The 19,990-nt window shown below is 37.9% G+C and overlaps 2 protein-coding genes across 2 annotated transcripts in view; both read right to left on the bottom strand.

The window, feature by feature from the left end:
• myo1g (myosin IG) overlaps positions 1 to 10,851 on the bottom strand; it is a 54,701-nt gene extending 43,850 nt beyond the window's left edge. Inside the window, 12 exon segments of the mRNA XM_042506437.1 lie at positions 432 to 546; positions 656 to 801; positions 973 to 1,179; positions 1,370 to 1,401; positions 1,404 to 1,485; positions 1,911 to 2,007; positions 2,119 to 2,186; positions 3,298 to 3,463; positions 3,716 to 3,792; positions 3,794 to 3,810; positions 6,982 to 7,190; positions 10,646 to 10,851. Coding sequence (XP_042362371.1) covers positions 432 to 546; positions 656 to 801; positions 973 to 1,179; positions 1,370 to 1,401; positions 1,404 to 1,485; positions 1,911 to 2,007; positions 2,119 to 2,186; positions 3,298 to 3,463; positions 3,716 to 3,792; positions 3,794 to 3,810; positions 6,982 to 7,190; positions 10,646 to 10,740 — 1,311 coding nt within the window. The 5' untranslated portion in view covers positions 10,741 to 10,851.
• A 3,700-nt stretch (positions 10,852 to 14,551) lies between these two features.
• si:dkey-154b15.1 lies at positions 14,552 to 19,367 on the bottom strand. The gene is made up of 4 exons (XM_042506822.1): positions 19,346 to 19,367; positions 19,034 to 19,111; positions 17,531 to 17,622; positions 14,552 to 17,424 (listed from the first exon to the last, which is right to left on the bottom strand). The coding sequence occupies exon 4, from the start codon at positions 17,422 to 17,424 to the stop codon at positions 16,261 to 16,263; it is 1,164 nt and encodes a 387-aa protein (XP_042362756.1). The 5' UTR covers positions 17,531 to 17,622; positions 19,034 to 19,111; positions 19,346 to 19,367; the 3' UTR covers positions 14,552 to 16,260.
• Between the last annotated feature and the right edge of the window lie 623 nt (positions 19,368 to 19,990).

Here is a 19,990-nt window from a genome sequence, read left to right as displayed (position 1 = left end):
TACAATACCAGAAAAGTAAACAGGTTAACAGTAAGTGTCACAAATAGAACTGGTTAACAGTGAGGTGCAATTTAAAATATAAATATGCCGTACAGCAAACATCTAACAGCAGGAACATACATAATTTTCATTCCTGACAATTTTCCTATGAGAAGAATTGTTCATATATTGTATTTGTTGTCATTTTCACAAATACGTGAGGCCACTAAAACACTTTGTTTGTGAAAAGTTTCATTAATTCACTACCCTAAACTCACACAATCACTTATCACTACACTGTATAAACATCAGACTACAACCTGCACAGCTGAACTTCAACTAAAAATGCAGAACAGCTGAGTGTCAAATGATTGACAAATGTGTTTGGGGGTTTTTCTGTCTGACATAACACCTCCTACACACGTGTGGTGTTATTTGTGTGTGTTTCTCACATGTTGCCAGGTGATGCCCTCTCTCTGGTATTCGCCTTGCTCCTGCCTGAGGATCAGCTCAATGAAGAGCTGTTGCAGCTTCTCATTGCAGTAGTTGATGCAGAACTGTTCAAAACTGGACGACATTAGAGGAACAAACACTTGAGCAACATCATCGACAATGACCAAATTCTTTCCTCTTTAATAAAGAGGTACAGTATATTTCACAACACAACACCACCAACCTGTTGTTGTCAAAGATCTCAAAGCCGTATATATCCAGCACGCCAATGACTGTGTTCTTCCCATGAAGCATTGGGTTGTAGTCTTTGACTTCAATGACGCTGTTGATGCGGCTTACGATCCAGCCAAAAAGTCTCTCGTATAGAGCCTTAAATTAACATGTCAAGTGTGAAAATTAGATAAAAGGCACTTCCTTATCCTTGTTAAGCTGTAAAACGATTAATATGTATAATAAAGAATAAAACCCATCCTGGTAAGCTACCATGTCAAAACAAATTGGGCTGTATGGTTTGTAAATAAAGCAGGTAAACTGCAGCACCTTGGCAAAAGCGTCCCGTCCGAAGCAGGCGTCCTGCTCAGTGTGTCCCTTCTCAATGACCTCGCCGCCCCCAGTGGCCACAGTGCGGTACAGCAGGCTCTTACTGACGCTGTCCGCCTCTGTGGCCGTCAGCTCAGAGATGTGATTAACGGCTTCAAGTCCCACGATCTGAACGCTTTCACCATCGCTCTCAAACTGCACATTACCCTGAAAAACAGACCGTAAGGGTTCATTACAGGGTCATGATCTCATCAGTGTTGATCTCAAGAGTCAATACATGCAAAACAGTTGGTAAGGAAAATAGTTTTAGATCATTTTAATCAATAAATTTCCACATGAGGGGGTCATAAATGAATATTTTCTTTTCTTTCTTTCTTTAATCAATGCTTTAACTTACCAACAGAAGAATGGAGGCCAGGATCTGATAATTGAATTAACCTCCTCTTTAGAGAAGCCGATCACTTCCAGAGCACTCATCACCGCTTTGTGGCTTAAGCGATCATTGTTGGAGGTCTAAAGCAGACGGATTTTGGATCGTTATCATCAATCAAAAGCAAATGAGGTGACGTTCAGAGGAGACAACATGGATTTTTGCAATTTATGGTTCAGAAAGTATATAATATTTCAAATTTGTGTACTGTGTAGTTTTTTTTACATTTAATATATCAACGGCTGTTTTCCAAATAGCTCATTTTGCAAAACTTTAAAGGGGCGCCCAGTAGCTCAGTTGACAGAGTGGGTGCCCCATGTACAGAGGCTGTGTCCTTGACGCAGCAGCCACGGGTTTGATTCCAGCCTCGGCCCTTTGCTACATGTCGTCCCCTCTCTCCCCCTTTCACACTTAATCTGTCCTGTCCATTAAAGGCAAAAAAAACCCCAAAAAAACCTTTAACTTTAAAAAAATAGATAAATAAAACTTTAAAAGGTGACAAACTCACAGCAGTTGCAGCTCCCTCTTTGGTGTACGTATAAACAGCAGGATCGCTCTGTAGATGAAACGACTCCAGCATTTCATCTGAGCCTCCACGCAGCAAACTGTCAGAAACACACATCAAACATCAGCATGAGAGAGTCTGGAGGTCGAAGTTCACTCAGTAGTAACTGAGTTCAGAGAGTAACATGGAGCATCATGTTCAGCAGCAGCACAGATTAGTGTTTACCTGGTAGAACGAGTGGAAGTTCCTCTCCCCGTCCTGCTGCTGGACCACCCTGGACTTGAACAGTAGAACAGATTATGGTAGAAAAACAGACGTCCGTTTATACACATTTATACAATTATTCTGCGGAGACCAGTGTGTTCCAGGAATTCATTTTTAAAATCAAGTGGTTTTTGTCTGATCTTTTTCTGCCTTCTCCGTCCTTTTTTCTCTAAATTGCTTTCAGCTACCCCCAGAGGGAGAGTACCTCAAACCTCCCTGGGTTTCATCTGTAGTAGCGCGAATTATTTAGTAACTGGAACTAACTGAAGTTTCTCTGCAATTATGTGTGTGAATTTTTGAAGTAACAAAAGACAAATAACAGAGTGCTTAAGGGGTCAAAGCAAGTTTTCTACTCCAAAAGCAAAAGTGAAAGTAGTACTCTGAACTCATACTGCAAAAACATTGTGTAGCAAAATGTCTCGTTCATGGATCAAAGATAGATTTTTCCTTGACAAACGCTGAACTTTGGTGACGAATTGTACATTATACATATATAGCACCGATGTTAAGACAGCTGAAAATCATCAGTCGGAAACCCCTCAGTCAACTGAGACTGTGTCAAGTCGAGCAGTCGTTTTTTCTTTCTGTGCAGTGTACTTCTTGGGATGTTTTGGTCCCCAGATTTTGCTGCGGAGTGAGCACTCTTGACTTTCATGCACACAAGTTGTGTCATTACAGCATCACCACTTTACTGCTGATGCAGAAAAAAGATGGCTTAGAGACTGTGGTTATTCCTGCCCTCTGAAAATGAATCATGTTAACCATCATTCACACCAGCTCTGAGTGCCAGACGGTTTTTTACAGGGCGGATAAATACAGCAGCAGCAAGTACCCCTAGGTGAGCCATTTATTAACGCACAGCAGCAGCAGCACATTGATTTCACACAGATACATCTATTCATGGATGTTCCCTCACACTTCTTTGTCACCACTTCATGAAACATTCATGTTCAGGAGAGAAGACGTAATCTCGAAACTAAATGAGCAGAACTTTCTGTACTTCTATTTAGAGGTCGGCATACCATGTCCCAAAAGAGCGTATAACAAGTTCATTTTCATGTTTCATGGACCACTAACGGTCTCCTGTCTGCACTCAAATCCCCTCCATCATCCTGCTCCCCCTCACCTTCTCCAGCAGGTAGTTGTTGATGTGTCCTCCGGTGGGTTCCCCATTGAAGTTGAAGTTGATGTCCATATACTTGCCAAAGCGGCTGGAGTTGTCGTTGCGATTTGTCTTGGCGTTCCCAAAGGCCTCCAGCACACAGTTGGATTTGAGCAGCACATTCTTCACACTGATTTATCACATCGGGGTAGCCATTGATGGAAACGTGAGAATCAGCCACCAGGGAGGTGAAAATAGAGTCAGAGAAAAAGAAGAAAATTAGATGATTTATGGTCACATCATGTTCTCATGATCCAATTATTTATTTTTCTTGGATTTGATAATAAAATCCATCTGGATCAGCATTTCAGTTTATGACACTGCCTTCATTAGTCCTCTTATCATGAATAAAGATGCTGTAATGTCACAGAAAGCAACTCACCTCTCAACCTCAGCCCTCTGGCCTGGGTTTGTGATGGCCGCAATGTACTGCATGATGTATTTACTGGCCTCTGTCTTTTCCTGCACCGCTTTCACCTGAAATACAAAACATACAGATTTTACAACACAAATATAATGTTATAGTATTTACAAAATGTCTTTTTAAACTTTTTATTTCTCATAAGAAGAATGTGAGGGTGGCATCAGAGCTCTGACTACCTGAACAAAGTTACATATGACAAAGTTTTTGGTTGACCATACACAAAAAAAAATAGGATGCAGACATACTGTATGATTACATCTGTAGTCCAGTTACAAACAGCTTCAACACAGACAGTCACTGGTGTGATTTGCCCACCAGACTGGATTCAAATACATTAATTTCATTATTTTTATGGTAAGAAAATATTAAGAATTTTTCCCTAAATTTTATTCAAGGAGGGATGAAACCATACCATATGTATGTTTTACATTTAGCAGTTTAGTTTTAATGTCAATAAGTCATAACTTCATAGTCATTAATTAGAGTTATGTTAGGTTAACAACATAACCCCTAAAACATTATTAACTTACAAAAAAAGCCTACAAATGAGACAATTAACCCTTTAATATAATAATATTACATATATTGCTCTGTGCACAAAATGTGCTTTTCAGGCTATAAAAACATTATTGTGACAGTGCACCTAGTGAAAATGGCATGTACTTTCTCAAAATGCCAAATAAGGTAAAAATGACATTCATTCATTTTTGCACTTTACAGTGTGAATGTAACAATTATTTTTACACTACTGTATTTCAGACTCACTGTTGGAGCTTGGCCGGAAACTCCAACATTAAACAAAAATAAACAATGTTGCCAAGATGTGTGCAACATGCAGGAACACAGCCAAAATAATCAAAAAACGAAGAGTGAAAAGCGCGTTAAATACGCCAAAGGATTAAAAAGCGTTAAACATGCAAAGAAAACACACTTTATCTATCAGGTGATGTCCTATATTTACCCACCTCAACTAATAAAACACCAATAATGTCATGACCCGATAATTCACAAGTGATAACTCCAGTAAAGTGTCAAACAAGGCACAAAAATACAACTAATTTGCTAAAAGTTCAGAAACAAATTTAAACATTTAAAGAGATACCTGTATGTTAGAGGAGCACTGGGAGTTGTCATGCTAATATCATCAGTTGAAACAGCTAACGTTACTGTTAGCTTAGCTTAGCGTTGCTCCAAGTTTTACACTTCGGGTAAAGTAGGTCGATATTTAACAAACTAACTAACCTCATTTTTTTACGTACATAAACATTAACGCGTCTCAGAAGACGCGCTGACTCAAAAACTGGTCCCGCCTTTTCCTGTAAGCTGCCGTCTGTCCACCACAGTGCAAGACAACAACAACACCCCGGTGACTTCAGCTAACGCGGCTAATCATTAGCTTAAAGCTAACATAAAGTTGCTAATGATGCTAAATGTTAGCATGTGTAGCCGTTAATGAGAGACTGACCATAACTGACTTAAAGGCCCCAAAAGAGGACAGTTAAATATTATAAAACAAAATTAATGACTGATTGATTGATTGATTGATTGATTGATTTAAAATTTACAGTTAAAAAAATGAAAATTATTTTGATAGGCTTATTGTTCAACCATCTACAATAATAATAATAATAATAATAATAATACTATTAATTATCATAAACTCAATTTATATTTACTATTACTTTTAAAACAAAGTTACACTGTGTTTTAATAATAACATTTAAAAAATAAAGCAAAAGTGCTGGGAAGCAAGTGGTTACATGTAGGCTAACTATTTAGACGTAATTAAATTACACAATAAATGTAACAGTTTTCAGTTACAGTTACTGAGAAATAATGATAGAATAATAAGAAATTACAGTCACGATTCAGAATGTTACATTTGAATGTTATTTTTGGTTTAAAAAAAATATGTCAAATATACCATTTATTCTGTTGCTTTTTTTTACTGTGCAGTTTGAAATATGTTAGAAAAGCAATTCAATAGTATGTAATAAATTTATTTAGCCTACTTTGATGAAGTAATTACAATAGTTACATTACTTATTACATTTTAAAAAGGTAACAAGTAATCTGGAAAACTGTTTAAGGGGTTAAGGAGGTTTTCAAGGGAAAATTGAAAACACTAAAATGGAAAGATTAAATGTTCTTCTATCTCTTCTTCTATCATGGTAAAGTCTAATTGTCTTTGAGTTTGAAATAAGATTTAAAGATGTCACTTTGGACTAAAGGTATTTTTCCATATGCTCTAATATCTGACAAACAAAACCATTAATTGACAAGTCAAGAAAATGGATTAATTGATAATTAAAATCCGCCTAGGCCGATGGTTACTGAAGTCTGACAGAGTAGAGCTGAGATACACAGTCACAGTACAGAGTATTAATTTAACGCTGTAGCTTTCATCGCAGAGGCAAGAATCAAACAATAGCAAATATGTCTCTACATTTTTATACATAGCAGTTTTGTTTCCATATGTGTAATCAGCATGAATTCCAAGGGATCTAAACATTTAGTTTAGTTAATCTATCAGTTTGTATTACTCAAGTGGAAGTCTCCAATACCTCCTTCAAACGCTCTATGGATAAGTCCTTCATTTTTTCCATCTAGAAAAATCAGGTGCATAATGAAGGGCTCCCTGAGGAAATTTTGCATAATTTGGGACGCCTTTTTCAAACATGTACAGGAGGCGGACTTTCCAGATATTCTGGAATGATAAACCATGAATTCAAGGGACATTAAATTGTTATGTGACAGGCAGTTGTCCAACCAATAAACATTATATTAATATGTCATGTTACTTTTATCATTGTACACATATATTTACATATTTTTTCTGTTTTTTTATTTTATTACTAAGTTTTTTTTGTCTTGGTTTAGTTACTGATTTAATTTTTAGTATTTGTCTTGTCTTTATTTCACTTGCATTTGACATTTGTGGTCTATGGTTAATATGTACTGGTTTGGCCTGTCTTTTTTAACTGTCCCTAACTGTCCTATTGGAAGAAAAAAATTAAACAGACTGTAGAGAAAAAAAACAGTTTGTTGTGCTGGCAATGAAAGCATCTGATATAGATAAAATGCAAAGCTGAATAATTTTACAAACAAGAGAATCAAGAATTTGTTTTCTGCGATCAGGTTTGAAGGTTTGAAGGTAACTGTCACTGTCAGGAGCTCACACTTTGCAGGCTCATGAGGTCAAGCGGATCAAGAGAGAGAGAGACCTGATATGACGATGCAGGTGTCTTTGGCTCGTCTCTTCATGGCCTTATATGCAGCATCAGACACTGCGTACAGGTGAGGAGGATTCTCATACAGCTCCCGGCCTCGATACGCATCAATGGTGTCTTTGCCATAAATGTCCATCTGTCTGTACGGGTTGACAGATACGACTACTTCTCCAATGTAGGTGTAGATACGGCCCTTTTCAAACCTGCCCAAACAAAAAAAAATACATTCATAGAACACCAGTATATACATGTATACACTAATAGATACACCTGATGTAGAAACAATACATATTTATTTATTTCATTTATTAAATCATTCTTTTTAGGGTGCAAAAAGCTTTTATAACCACATTTCCCTTCACCACCTGTGAAAAAAACCTTGACAGAAGTTTCAAAAAAAATCTTGCAGCTTTATGTCATACATAATTTCCGGAGAGGAAGTGACACAAGTGCGTGTGTGTACACTGAGAAAAGGAAATGAGACTTGTGTTTCAAAGAGCGTCACAGTTTTGTGTAACCTTTTGTGGGTTTGTTGAGCTGGGAGGTACAATTGACGTGTGAGGAGGGTTAATGGAAGAAACATGAAATACTGTTTGAAGCTTTTGTCGCATGTCTCGCTTAACCCTGTAAAACCTGAGTGAAATTGCGTCATATTTAAAAACTTGCTTCTCTGTTATTTTATGGTTTGTTGTTTTGTTTGTTTTTGCCACTTCTCTCATTGATAAATAATAATAAAACATTCTAAATTTGAGTTGACTGGCAGCACACGAAAGCACCATTATTTTAGGTGTGGGGGAAGTTAGACTTTGTCATTTTGACAGTAAAAGTTGTTTCAGCCCAGAGCAGCTGTTGCCAATTTGCATTATATTCACAAATGACAAAAACTGTCTCTGAAAGCAGGACTATTGCTCCAGCACTGGCACAGAAAATGTTAGGTTTCCTCTGAGTTACAGTTGGGCTTTGGGCCAAAACAAATAGAGAAGTCACCCTAGTCTCCTTCCCTGTAATATACTGACCAATCATGTAACAGGTGACCGAATCCATGTAAGACTAACACGTCTCATATGAAAGTATAAGGAACTCAAACCGTCCCCTATTGCCATTTTAATAAGTTGTAGTTAAAATGAAAGCATCAGTTCTACCACTTAAAGTGATGTCTTAATGAAAACAGTTTGCCAAACAAATGTTGATCTGGTGGTTTCACATTTAAGGCAACAAATGTGCAATTGTGGATCGCCACCAACTCGGACAGATTACTAAACTACCTCAAATAACTACAAAAACTACCAAAAAGAGACAGACTGAATGAACAGACAGAAAAAGACCACAAGGAGCTGCAAAAGAACTGCAGAAAGAGAATAACTACAACACGGGGCAAAACCAAAAAAGGCAGAAAGTTATTACAATAACAAATAAAAATACTACAAAGAGACACAAAAAGACCATAAAACGTCCTTTAAAAATCGCCACAAAATTACCTAAAGAGGCACAAAATGACTACAAAGGAATGTAACAGGGTGTGGTTGGACCCAATTGCAGCACAACAGAGCAGGTGAGTAGTTGGTAATTGGTTGAATGGAGTAAAGGCGAGTATAATCGGGCTGCAGGTAAGTAGGGACAGTTATTAATTCTGGGGTCGAGCAGACTTCGTAGAAGGACTGGGGTGAACTCATGTTCACAGGTGATGGTTCCGAATATGAGTGGGGAAATTGTGAACCAGGAGCGAACTGGCGGGTGACTTTATCAGGTAAGTTGCAGAAACACTTGCAGCACAGGGCTTGTGGGAAAAGCCAGGACTACAGAGGGGGGAGAGGGGAAAGCAGGACTTGTGTTCAAGGAGGAGGCAGAGTTGGCGTAAGGCAGGCAGGCAGCAGAGCAGACGAATCCAGTAGGAACAGGAAGCAGGATCAACGAGGACAGGCGGGGAATCAATGTACCATCAGAACAATAAACGCCAGCGGCACTCACACGGAGGAGATGATGGAGCCGAAGCAGTAGAACACTGCACAGCCACAAGCAGACAAGAACCAGTAAGTGCACAGGCAAAACCTGTGGTTGGTTTACCGGTGCTGGAAGGTCAGGCACAGAACGGGGACAATCCGGCAAGAAGTGAGTGGAGTGAGGCTACTTAAATACTGGCATGATTGGAAATGAGCTGGGAGCACTGGGTAGAGATGATGAGGCTGATGAGGAGGAATGGTCGGAGATAGAGAGAGGAGGGGGCGGAGTAAGTGGAAAAAAATCCCAGAGCAGCAGGAGAGAGGCAGAGCAGATGTGACAGAAAAATAACAACAAAAAGGGGCGAGACAGAAGGAAACACAAAATGACTACAAAGACTTGAAAATAATTTTAAAAAGTGGAGAAACAATCAAAAAGAAACACAAAAATGACTACAAAGAGACACATAAATGACCAAAAAAAAACACAAAATGACTACAAAGAGAGTAAATGACTACAACAAAAAAAGGAGGCAAAATTGCCACATAGTCTGTCTGTGTGTTTCCAGTCCTATGTAAGAGAGGTGGTGGGGCCTTTTACATGTCTGAGCCCAGGAGCCAACTGTTTCATAATCAGCCCATGTCCACTAAGACCCCTCTGTCCTCAAACCTGTATGGAAATCTATACAAAAGTTTTAGAGATATCTTGCTGACAGAGAACCCAATATGGGAGAAAACAGCAATTGTAATTACCAACCTTATTTTAAAAGGCAAACAGTGCAAATGCAAAAATAGAAATGCAAACACCTGAACTCACAGGTGGAAATGAAAAAGTAGAGCACATCATTAAAGCAGTCAAATATCAACAGAAACTTTCGTGCCTGCTTCTGCTTTGCAATCAGACAAGTCTGATCAAGCGGTGTGATGAAACTCGAGCTACATACATTATTTGCCAACCAATGATGGCTGACAGACACCAAGCCGGGGTAACTATGTGAAAAATGTTAATTTTAGAGCCACCTGCTGCGCACACGTCAACCCAGAATGTGAATTTTAGAGAAATGTAGGGCTTTTTTGATATGATTTGACATTTTTGGTGTTTGTCTGCCTTTGCTGCCAGGGAAAAATGGTGTGATTTCTCACAGTTTGAACTGAGGACATGCTGCCCCTGTGAAAGACACTGAGGAAGTGAGAATGGACAGTCTGGACTCAGAGACGAGTGTAAAAGCTTTACACCAAGAGAAAGTAGAAAGGTCACAAAAGTTAAAAAAAAGTTGACTTAAAAATTTGAACTGGTTTGGTGAGACTAGCTGTTTTTGGTGATGTGCCATGTGCTTTATTTGCTTCACATGATAACCGGTACATGATGTCGTGATGATCACATCAACCACAAGGTAATATCCAAACCCCGAGGGCGAGCGGGAAAGGTACAAGTGACTCATTTTTGTCATGTTTCATCTTTATGTCCTCATTTAAAAGTTCTCAAGAAAAATGTCAACTTGGTAATTTAAAAGTGCAATAAATAAATTCATAACTTGTGATGTATGAAAATATACACCTTTTAATTACTTACTTTACAGTCATATTAACATATATATATTAAAGAACAGGCAGTTTTTCTTGATACATGAGGTATGTCTGAAGCGTTACCCTTTTACATCTCTTACACTCGGCTGCGTCCCCTCCCTTCCTCCTCTCTAACAGTATCTCAGGCCTCTTACCTCAACTTCAGATTCTCCATAAACTGCTCCATCGTCACCTCATCCAGCAGAACAAAGTCTGACTTCCCAAACTCCAGGCCCTCCAGCTCCGCCATCCCTGCCTGTATTCACCAAACACACTAAAAAATAAAAGACGGCCAAGACGCAGAGGAACAGAAAGCAGCTCAAGGAAGGAGAAAGAGAAGTTATGGTCGTCTCCTGGGGCCCGGTAGTGCAGTCAGTGTGTGTGTGCTGTGGGCGTGGCGAGCTCGTTGGTGGTGGATTCTAGGGTGTGCTTAGTCGAGTCACCGAGAGCTGTGGTCTACAAGCTACAGCACGTCATCCTGTCAGTCAGCCGTACCCTCATGCAGATCTATATAAATAGCAGGAGGCTATCTTTAAGAGCTACCACTTCTGCATCCTCCTCCGTCTCTCTCTTCCTGCCACAGGGCCTTCAAATTTCGAAACAGACTGTGACTCTCACTATAACTCTGTGTGTTTTTTGTATATCTTTTCTCCCCAGAAACAGGAACCCACATCTGACATACTGCCAGACAAGGGCACTTAACCTTGCAAATTTGGGGGTAGAACATGGCCTTTATCTCCTGGGAAGGATCGTGGCATTTCCTTTCTTAACTTTGCATTGGCAGCACAATGTGTCCCTCAGGGGTTTCTCTAAACTAGAGGTTCCCAACTCCCGGCTGAGCTGCAACGTGAGAAACTCATGTTTTTAGATGCTAGAGCCAAAAGGTTTCTCAGGACTGATTGTCACGTGGGACAAATGTTAGTGTGTAGGAGAGCGTGCTGACTAATGCATTTGATTTCTAAACCAGTCGACCTTTTTATTGAAATGGAGAGCCTTTTCAAGAACTTTTCAAAGTAGCTTTTCCTCCAGAGGAGCACTATAATTTGGGGTCCTAAGTCACAAGTCAAAAAAGAAAATAAGAACAAAATAAAGTTAAGATAAAGGTAAATTATGCTATCCCGTGGTTAAGAATCATAGTTACACATTACTCATTTGTAAGAGGTCAAAAATGTACACTTGTAAACAGTGGTGTAGAAGTTGTAGGTTTGTGTCTATAGTGTCCCAGGAATGAGTCCGAAAACCTGTAAGACTTTTTAGTTTGACGCCTGAAATAAGGTCTGTGGAAAACACAAGCTGAAGAGACAAAAATACATCAGTAGATTCCCCATAAAAGAAAAAGCCTGTTATATTATTACATAATATAAACACTGCTAGCCTTGTGGACACATCATTTCAACAGTTTAAAAGAGCTTTTTATGTTGTATATTTGGGGCGGTTTGCTAAGTTTAGTTAATAAAACATATTTTAAACACATCAAACATTGGCAAAACCAATAACATTGGTGGTAAAATTGGAGTTTAATTTTGTAAGTGTTTTGCCAAAGGTTTGTTACATCTTCTGTAGTTCTTTTCACCAAATACGATATATTGTGTGAAATTCCTGAGTCACAATTACAACTCAGACACTGACGTAAACAGGTAAGTCAACTTAGCGGATCATAATTATGGTCTGAAAGATAAGACAACAGTCATCTTTCTATTATCTGCTTTGTAATCACTAACATGGAATTTGTTTTCAGTTTACACAATTTTTAAACCCTTAATGTGTGTTTAGCTTTAGTTAAAGAGGGAAAATGAAGAATAATATAATAATAAGGCCAATAACCACTCAGCATTTTCTGTTATGTCCTCCTAATTTGACTAATCTTCATCTAATTTACCTAATCTTTCATGGTTGTTAAGATATTGTGAGATAAGAAACACAAACATGATAAAAGCCTTATTTATGCTTAAAGAATAAAATACATTCAGTCCCATGTGTATGAGTTTTAGCTTTTTCTCTGCCGGTGTCTGTAAAAGTGATATTCAGCAACATAAGAACAAATCCTAATCAGAAAATGTTTAAACTGAACCAAACAAAGTTATTTAAATCTGCACAGCGATTCATGATGTCCACCTCTAAACTCTAAATCTGTATAACTCTCAGCATTATGCGAAGGTCAAGATGCACTGAAGTGATGATCTTGACCTTTTGTCCCTCGCAGTCAGCTGCTGGCAACATGTTACAGCGGTGTGTGTTTATCTTTCTTAACAGAAGCCAAGTGACACAGCTCAGCTCGTGACTCAGAGGGTTTTTTCCATGATGAGCAGAATACACGGCTGTATTGTCCTTTCCATGAATAGTTTGTGATACGGATGAGCAGCTATTTTGTATGAAAAATATACATCCATTTTTAAAATGCAACTTTAAGTAATGTTGGACATTCCTACTTGTGTTAGTCACTCCCTTCTCTTCAAATGTTAAGGCTTGGTTTGCCCAAATCACAAAAAGATAAAAAAAATGTATCTAGTGGTATTTAGCCATGCATGTTTTGGTTGTATTTGTCCACGTTTTGAAATATGTTTAAAGTGAATGGAAATGTATTTTTTTAATGTTCAAAGCACTGAAAAAAAGATATTACATGCTCAAAGAAATCATTTGTTCTAGGCTGCCCGCTCTACCTATACCTAATTTATTTTGATAATCATCATTTTTTGTAATTACTGTTAATGAAATTATGTGTATTTCAAATACTGTATGTTAAATTTACTTTAATTAATTTTGTATAATTTCTTTTAATAAATTATATATATTTCAAAATTAGAATAATTGGTTTGGGTAGTTTTATGAATAGAAATGGTATAGTTTTATCAGTCCACTATTTTTAGTCAAGATCAAATATTGATAATGCTTTATTTTTTTTTAGTAAATTTGGTGAACTAAACCTTTAATTGGTCAGTTAACCATTCAAATAGACAGCTAATCTTTATGTTTCCTGGTTTTGGCTAAAAGATGATGAAAAAATTAAACTTATTGTTAAAAAAGATTTCATGTTGGCCGTTTGAGATACCATGGCAACAGACAAACACTAACTGGGGAAACCCCAACACTGAGCCTGATGGTGCTGGTGATAAATTCTCATCAGACTGGTGTGTTTTAGTTAGTACTGTTAAAAAAAGGCCTCTGAGTCATAATTACAGTCACTAGTGCAGCTCTTTTTAAATGATCTCATTAACTCACACTTAGATAATACAAACGTTGATCTGAAAACGATGAGTAAAGGGACTTTACCAGAAAAAAGAAACATTTTGATTTGTCATAAATATATAACACCTACCTACTGTAGAGAATTCACTGGTCTCTTGACAGCCCGTTCCTTTTTTTCACACTCAGTCTAAGCTTTTTGTGCTGTATAAAGGTGACAGATAGAAATAAATGACAACAGTGTCCAGCCAAACATCCAGTTACACTTCCTTTAAACACACTTGCCTTTTAGATCCTCATCAGCTGTAAGTGCTTCCCCTCTCAGCACAAGTCCAGCCGGCTGTCGGAGACTGTTTCACTTCCTGCTCACCACCGTCTGTCTCCATCTAGATGTTAAATTCAGGTGTTACAGTGACAAACAGCACTAACAGAAATGACAAAAGCCCCAAATAAACAACGTAATTATGGTAGACCAAAAACGTATAATAATTATTTACTCATTATCACATTTGTTTAACTCTCAAGTGAAGGCTAAATTTAACATCTTACACACATTGTATATATTATTGTTCTTCTTACTCATGTATATATCTGTTGTACATTGTAACATCACACACATATTTTATTTTTTCAAGCTTTACATATTAGTTATTTCCATTGTATTGTAGCATAGGGCACACCATTTTATATATTTACACACTCAACACATTATACATAATATTAATATTATTATCAATGTACTAGTATTCATTGTTTTAATTACTGCTGTATTTTCATTTTATATTTTTACATACTTTGTGCTGGTACTTATTTCTACTTTCTATAATTCTCTATGGCATCAGAGCTACTCTAACGAACCAAAAAAAACAAAAAACAACTTCAAATCACCCATATTGCTTTATTGTTAATGTTAGTGTTTGTGAATAAATACTTATCATGTTTATTTTCCAGTTTCCCATTTACACAAATGATATTTTAGCCATTCAGGTTATAACTTACAGACCACCAGTGTAAGTAACTTAGCAGCAATGAAAAACTATTGTGCGAGTGCTCTCAAGACCGGAGGAGTCAAAAAATGTTTTTTGGAGAATAACGAACATTTTGACATCAGAAAAAATATAGTGTCAGAGTCTCAGTCAGTACAAAGCTTAATCAATTGACATTTCACACTTTAAAAATAAACATATAAAAGACCTTTTTAAAAAGAGAAAGGCACATTCGATAGATTTTTAAGGCTCATTGGCTTATTGTAGCTTAGAACAGATACAGTATTTTGTTCCAGTATACACAGTTAAAGAAACACTGGAGAAGCTTTCTTTACTCTCTCCGAGAATTGATGCGACACATGCCAACATTTGAACAAACAAAATATAAAGCTGCGTTAGGCAGTTGTATTTTGGCATTATTAGGCAGAAATCCCATAATAAACTTTGAACAGAAAACTACACTTTTCCACCTCCTCTTGGCTCTTTTTTCAGGCTTTAGAAAGACTTTGGCCAATCACAGGTCATTTAAGAGAGAGTGCGTTCTTACTGGGCAGTCTACAAACGCAGATGTGTGTGCATGTCCCTTTCATGAAAGCCTGATTTAAAGGCAAAGAATCCTGCGGAGAAAACTGTGTTTACAACTACTGTCTTCATCGCAAAACGACCCGTTTTCATGCTAAACTAACAAGCAGAAAACGATGGCTACATGTTTACTGCGCAGTGGTATCAATACTCTCATCTAACTCTTTGCAAGAAAAGCAAATGACTTATTTTCAAAATGTCAAATTCTTCCCTTAACAGTCGAATACTTCGAGGGCCCAGGGATGTAGTTCTTCTACAGGCTTATGTGGAAGTTAGCTTCGCCCTGGCTCCGTCATCAAAAAGCCTATGGGATTTTCACATTGGATTTTGGGTTGTTGCAGAAAATAAGCTCTGTGGTACACAAACGTTTTAACAGCAGTAAAGCAGTCACTCACTGAATCAGTCCTCACATTCAATATTGAGTCCTCGCAAAACTTTCTCACAGAAAAAAGCAAGAAAAAACTCACCAGAATCAATAAACATGCAGCTAAGATCACCGCTAAAACCCAGCTCCCTAACTTTAAAGACAGGCGGTAAAAAGAAAAGCAGATTGCATCACTGAGGACCTTCACATCCTCTTCACCACTTGTTTCAGCTGCTCCCTTCGGCCAAACGTTTCAGAGCGCCTCCGGAGAACTTACAAGTACTCCGTTATGCCCACTGCAATACACTTTTTAACACTTTAAACATAAAATTAAGATAAATATTTCTATAGATATCTCAGGGCAATCAGTTTCCTCGATCTTTATAAGATCAACTTCTCAGATTTTACAGTGCATTGACTTTGAGACGAACTGGTTTCCTGGGTTTAGGACTCATTACTGGGACACCCGACTGGTCTAAAGAATCCAGTATTCAACTCGACTGCGACACTTTGAAACTGCATACTCACACCTGTTACTCAATGCAACAATTAGCAGGTATTCAGAAATGACCAAACATTAGTGTTTAACGTGCAAACTGAGACCAGAACAGTAAAGTTTCAGTGGCGTCTGTCTTCATAAACATTACTTCATCGCTCATTTTCTTTCTTTTTTCGTGAATTTAAACCGTTTCTTTTCTTTAATATTAAATAATTCCATGAAGAATTTCTTGGCTGATTTACGAGGTGGAGGGCTGTTTTCCATCTCTTTTTGCAAATTAACCCCTTCTGCCTGGGGCTTCTTCCAGGTCTCAGAGTGGCTTCTTCTCAAAGCACCGCTTCGACTGAAATAAGGACCTTCCTGTTTGTCCACCTTTGGCGGAGAGTAACCAGCAGCTCCGGCAGAGGACAGATTCACGATGGCGCCACTGTTTCTCTCTGTGTACCTGTAATTGTGTTGTAGCAGAGATTGGCTCCTCCTACTGGGGTTCCTGTGCCATGTCCTCCCAGTACGTCCCGACTGGTCAGCCGACCTCGCCAACAGCCTCTGCTTTAACTCGTGGCTCTCACCAGACGGTCCGATCAGGTGCAGCCGATTGTCTATCTGACACACGAGCACTGCATTGTAGATGTTTTGGTCTTTCTGAATTCTCTGTAGAAGAGCCTGTCCTTCTGAATCCATGTCCTTCAGAGGAACTTCCTGTGTGCGCAGTGATTTGTTAAGATCATTCAGGAGGCTCTGAAGTTTACCGGCAGCTACCCTTGCGCTCTTTCCAATTAAAGTGACGTTGGAGTTTTTGCCGACTTCATGCACGTCCATTCTAACGTCATGGCTGTGCAGGATTGTGTTCAAGTCTTTCTCCCTGAGTCGCTCCACGTACTTAAACACATCTGCATCAACGACAAAGAACTCCCTTTCACGCCTGGATGAGTCACGCTGGTCTGATCTTCGAGAAAACGAAGTTTTACGTTGGATGTATGACACCACTGACCTGAAGGCGGTGGGTGAAGAAGGAGAACCATTCGCAGGTTTGTCCCAGCGTCTGTTATCATGGACCTCTGAGCTGTTTCCTGTGGAGTGTTTGGAAATGGCTCCAGAGGACACCATTGGGACCGGCGTGACGTTCGCCTTAGTTTGTGAGTTAAGGATGTGCTCCAAAGACGCCTTCACAGCCTTGAGTTTCAAAAACGAGCCCTTGACACGCACCTGATTGCTGCTGAGATCTGTCAGCTCAAACCCGTGTGACCTGAGGATTTCTCTCACCTCTGCCTCATCGGGGAAATTATTCAAATGTACGGTCGCCTCCACGGGTAAATCCATCTGAGAACAAAAGGAGAAAAACACCAACAGGATGAAACACAAAGAGCTTGCAGACAAATAATCCTGAATTAGAAAATAATTAACCTGACTGAGCATAGTGCGTTACCTCAGTATGCTCAGGTGCTTTCACCGTCAGATGATATTTTTGATGATTCACCTCCGACACATGGGAGCTCTTTCCCGAGACTCGAGCAGCAACTGTGGAAAAAAGTACACAAATGGACTCGCTTAGGGACTCACAGACTCATTTTCTGTACTTGATTTTGGTTCTTGTCCCTTTTGGTGATTTTGAGCTACTTTCTTGTACTTTTTACTAATTTCTTGCTAATTTCTGGGTCATTTCCTCTTAAGTTGCTCATTGTCTTCAAAAGTTTTTGAAAGAAATCAAGCCGATTCGCCCAGGTTTCACAGGGTTCATCTTAAGAAGACCCATACACAAATATGTGTACCAAATTTTAGATTTAAGTTTAATTTAAGTTTGAAAAAAATCTCTGCTTACAGTTGAGTTGGGGGCATCACTTTACGAACTCCCTTCGAATGTTTGACACCAATATTCACATTATTGCAGCTCCTACTGATGGTCAGCAGAGGGGGATAAAGGCCATACATCAGTTTATAATCTCTCCACTAATCTGATATTCTAGCTGTTCCACAGAGTACGTCTAACACACTGCTTTTATTCCATGTATCTTATTTTCTATTCTGCTTTTAGCCATTATGCTCCAAAACGCTAGAAATATTGATGCTTTTAAACATAAAACTAAAAGCCTGTCTTTTTCTGGCTTTTATACTTATTTTATTCATTAAGATTCATTTTTTTAAATCAATTTTTGTTTATTTCTTGTGTTGTTCTCATTTTTGTTTCTTTAATCAAACTGTAGAGCACACTGAATTGCAATTGATTTAATTGAAAGGTACTACATATATAAAATTGATTTGACTGATCCATGTTGAAATCCTTCACCACCACCTAAAATCTTGCTTTATGAATATGTTGTGCTGCGCCCCGCTGATGGCAGGGACACAGCCCCTTCAGCTCCTCTGCCCCTCCATGTTTGTTTGTGACATATAAATCTGGAGTTTATCAGCTGTCCTGTCAGCTGATAAAACACCTGGCACACTCAAAACCTCAACCTTTTTCTCAATATCCTCACATAGGTGCTAAACACACCGTGACAGCCAAAATTAAACACTCATTATACTTAATAATGATAGTTTTTTTTAGTAATGTTTATAATTTAATGACTTATTCAAGTCTCATTGCTATGCTCATATTTCATTAAGTACCCAAAAAATAATGTCAAATAATAATAATGAAATAAATAAATAATGATGTTAAATGATAATAATAATAATTTCATTTATAAAGCACCTGTGCTTTAACAAACGAAGCAAAGCAGAAGCAAGAAGGATTTTTTGCAACATAATCATATCAATAAGAATAAATACAATTAAAAGAATATTAGCAGTAAAGTCAGAAATAATGGTACTCATAGAAGATCTACACTAGATGGAGACAGAAAAAAAAGAATACATTAAAAAGATAAATAAAAAGGACAAACTAAAATAGATGTCCTGTTTGTGCAACATGATCACATTTCAAGGTTACCTGAAGCTTTGAGTCCAGGAGGTTTCGTAGAAAGTGAAAGTATTGTGGCTCCTGGCAGCTTCGGCTTCTTTTTAACTTCTGTAAATTAAAAGTATTGGCGTTAAAACAGTAAATGAACCGATAAAAGTTGTAAAGATAATAACACTTTTTACGAAGCTGAAACTTTTTTTTTTTTTTAAAGAAATAGAAATCGCCCTGAACCTTTCAGAAACACAACATAGTGAATTTGTGTTGACTCATTAGTTTACTCGATAATGTTTGAATTAAAGGACAGTTTATAACATTCAGTAAATCCGAAGATTAGTAACTTACCTTAAAGCTCAGTGCTGTTGAGTTTCATGACTTTCTTTACTTTGTTTTTAACCAGTGCGGGATGAAAGCGAAAGTAATGTCGTCATTTCCGCTCTACATTTACACGCTATGTATTCCACAATAAAATAACACGTAAATATATATATATATATATATATGTGTGTGTGTGTGTAAAAGTACATATTTATGTTTATAATAATGATAATAATATATTTTATGCATTTTTTCGCACCGTACATCTGAAACAAATGTTATAAAGTAAAACCATTGGCATAAAAAAAACATAACATAAAAAGCATATATATATATATATATATGTATATACATAAAAGTAGTTGTTTTTTATGCATGAAAGCTGCCACCAGTTTGCATTTAGTATAAAATCTAATCAGAATCAAGTTTATCGCCAAGACGGTTTTCTTTTCTTGATAAGAGATATAAATGTGTCTACACCAGTTGGGAAACACTGCTTTAAAATATACTGCACATTTTCTTTACACCAGATCTGATCATAGACTGTATGTAAATATATTTCTGGAGTCTGAGCCTGACCTGCAGTGTACTCGGGGAGCAACAGCGCCCTCACGTGGATTTTGGTTTCAAAATAAAATAAGATCAGCATTTCAAGGCCTTTTATCACAATTT

Source organism: Plectropomus leopardus, chromosome 18 (assembly GCF_008729295.1).
Source record: "Plectropomus leopardus isolate mb chromosome 18, YSFRI_Pleo_2.0, whole genome shotgun sequence".
Taxonomy (NCBI): Eukaryota; Metazoa; Chordata; class Actinopteri; order Perciformes; family Serranidae; genus Plectropomus; species Plectropomus leopardus.
Note: the sequence above shows the minus strand (reverse complement) of the source record. Positions and strands in the feature narration are given on the sequence as shown.

Excerpts from the sequence above, each read along its gene's own strand:
- si:dkey-154b15.1 (XM_042506822.1), bottom strand. The coding sequence starts at position 17,424 with ATGGATTTACCCGTGGAGGCGACCGTACATTTGAATAATTTCCCCGAT.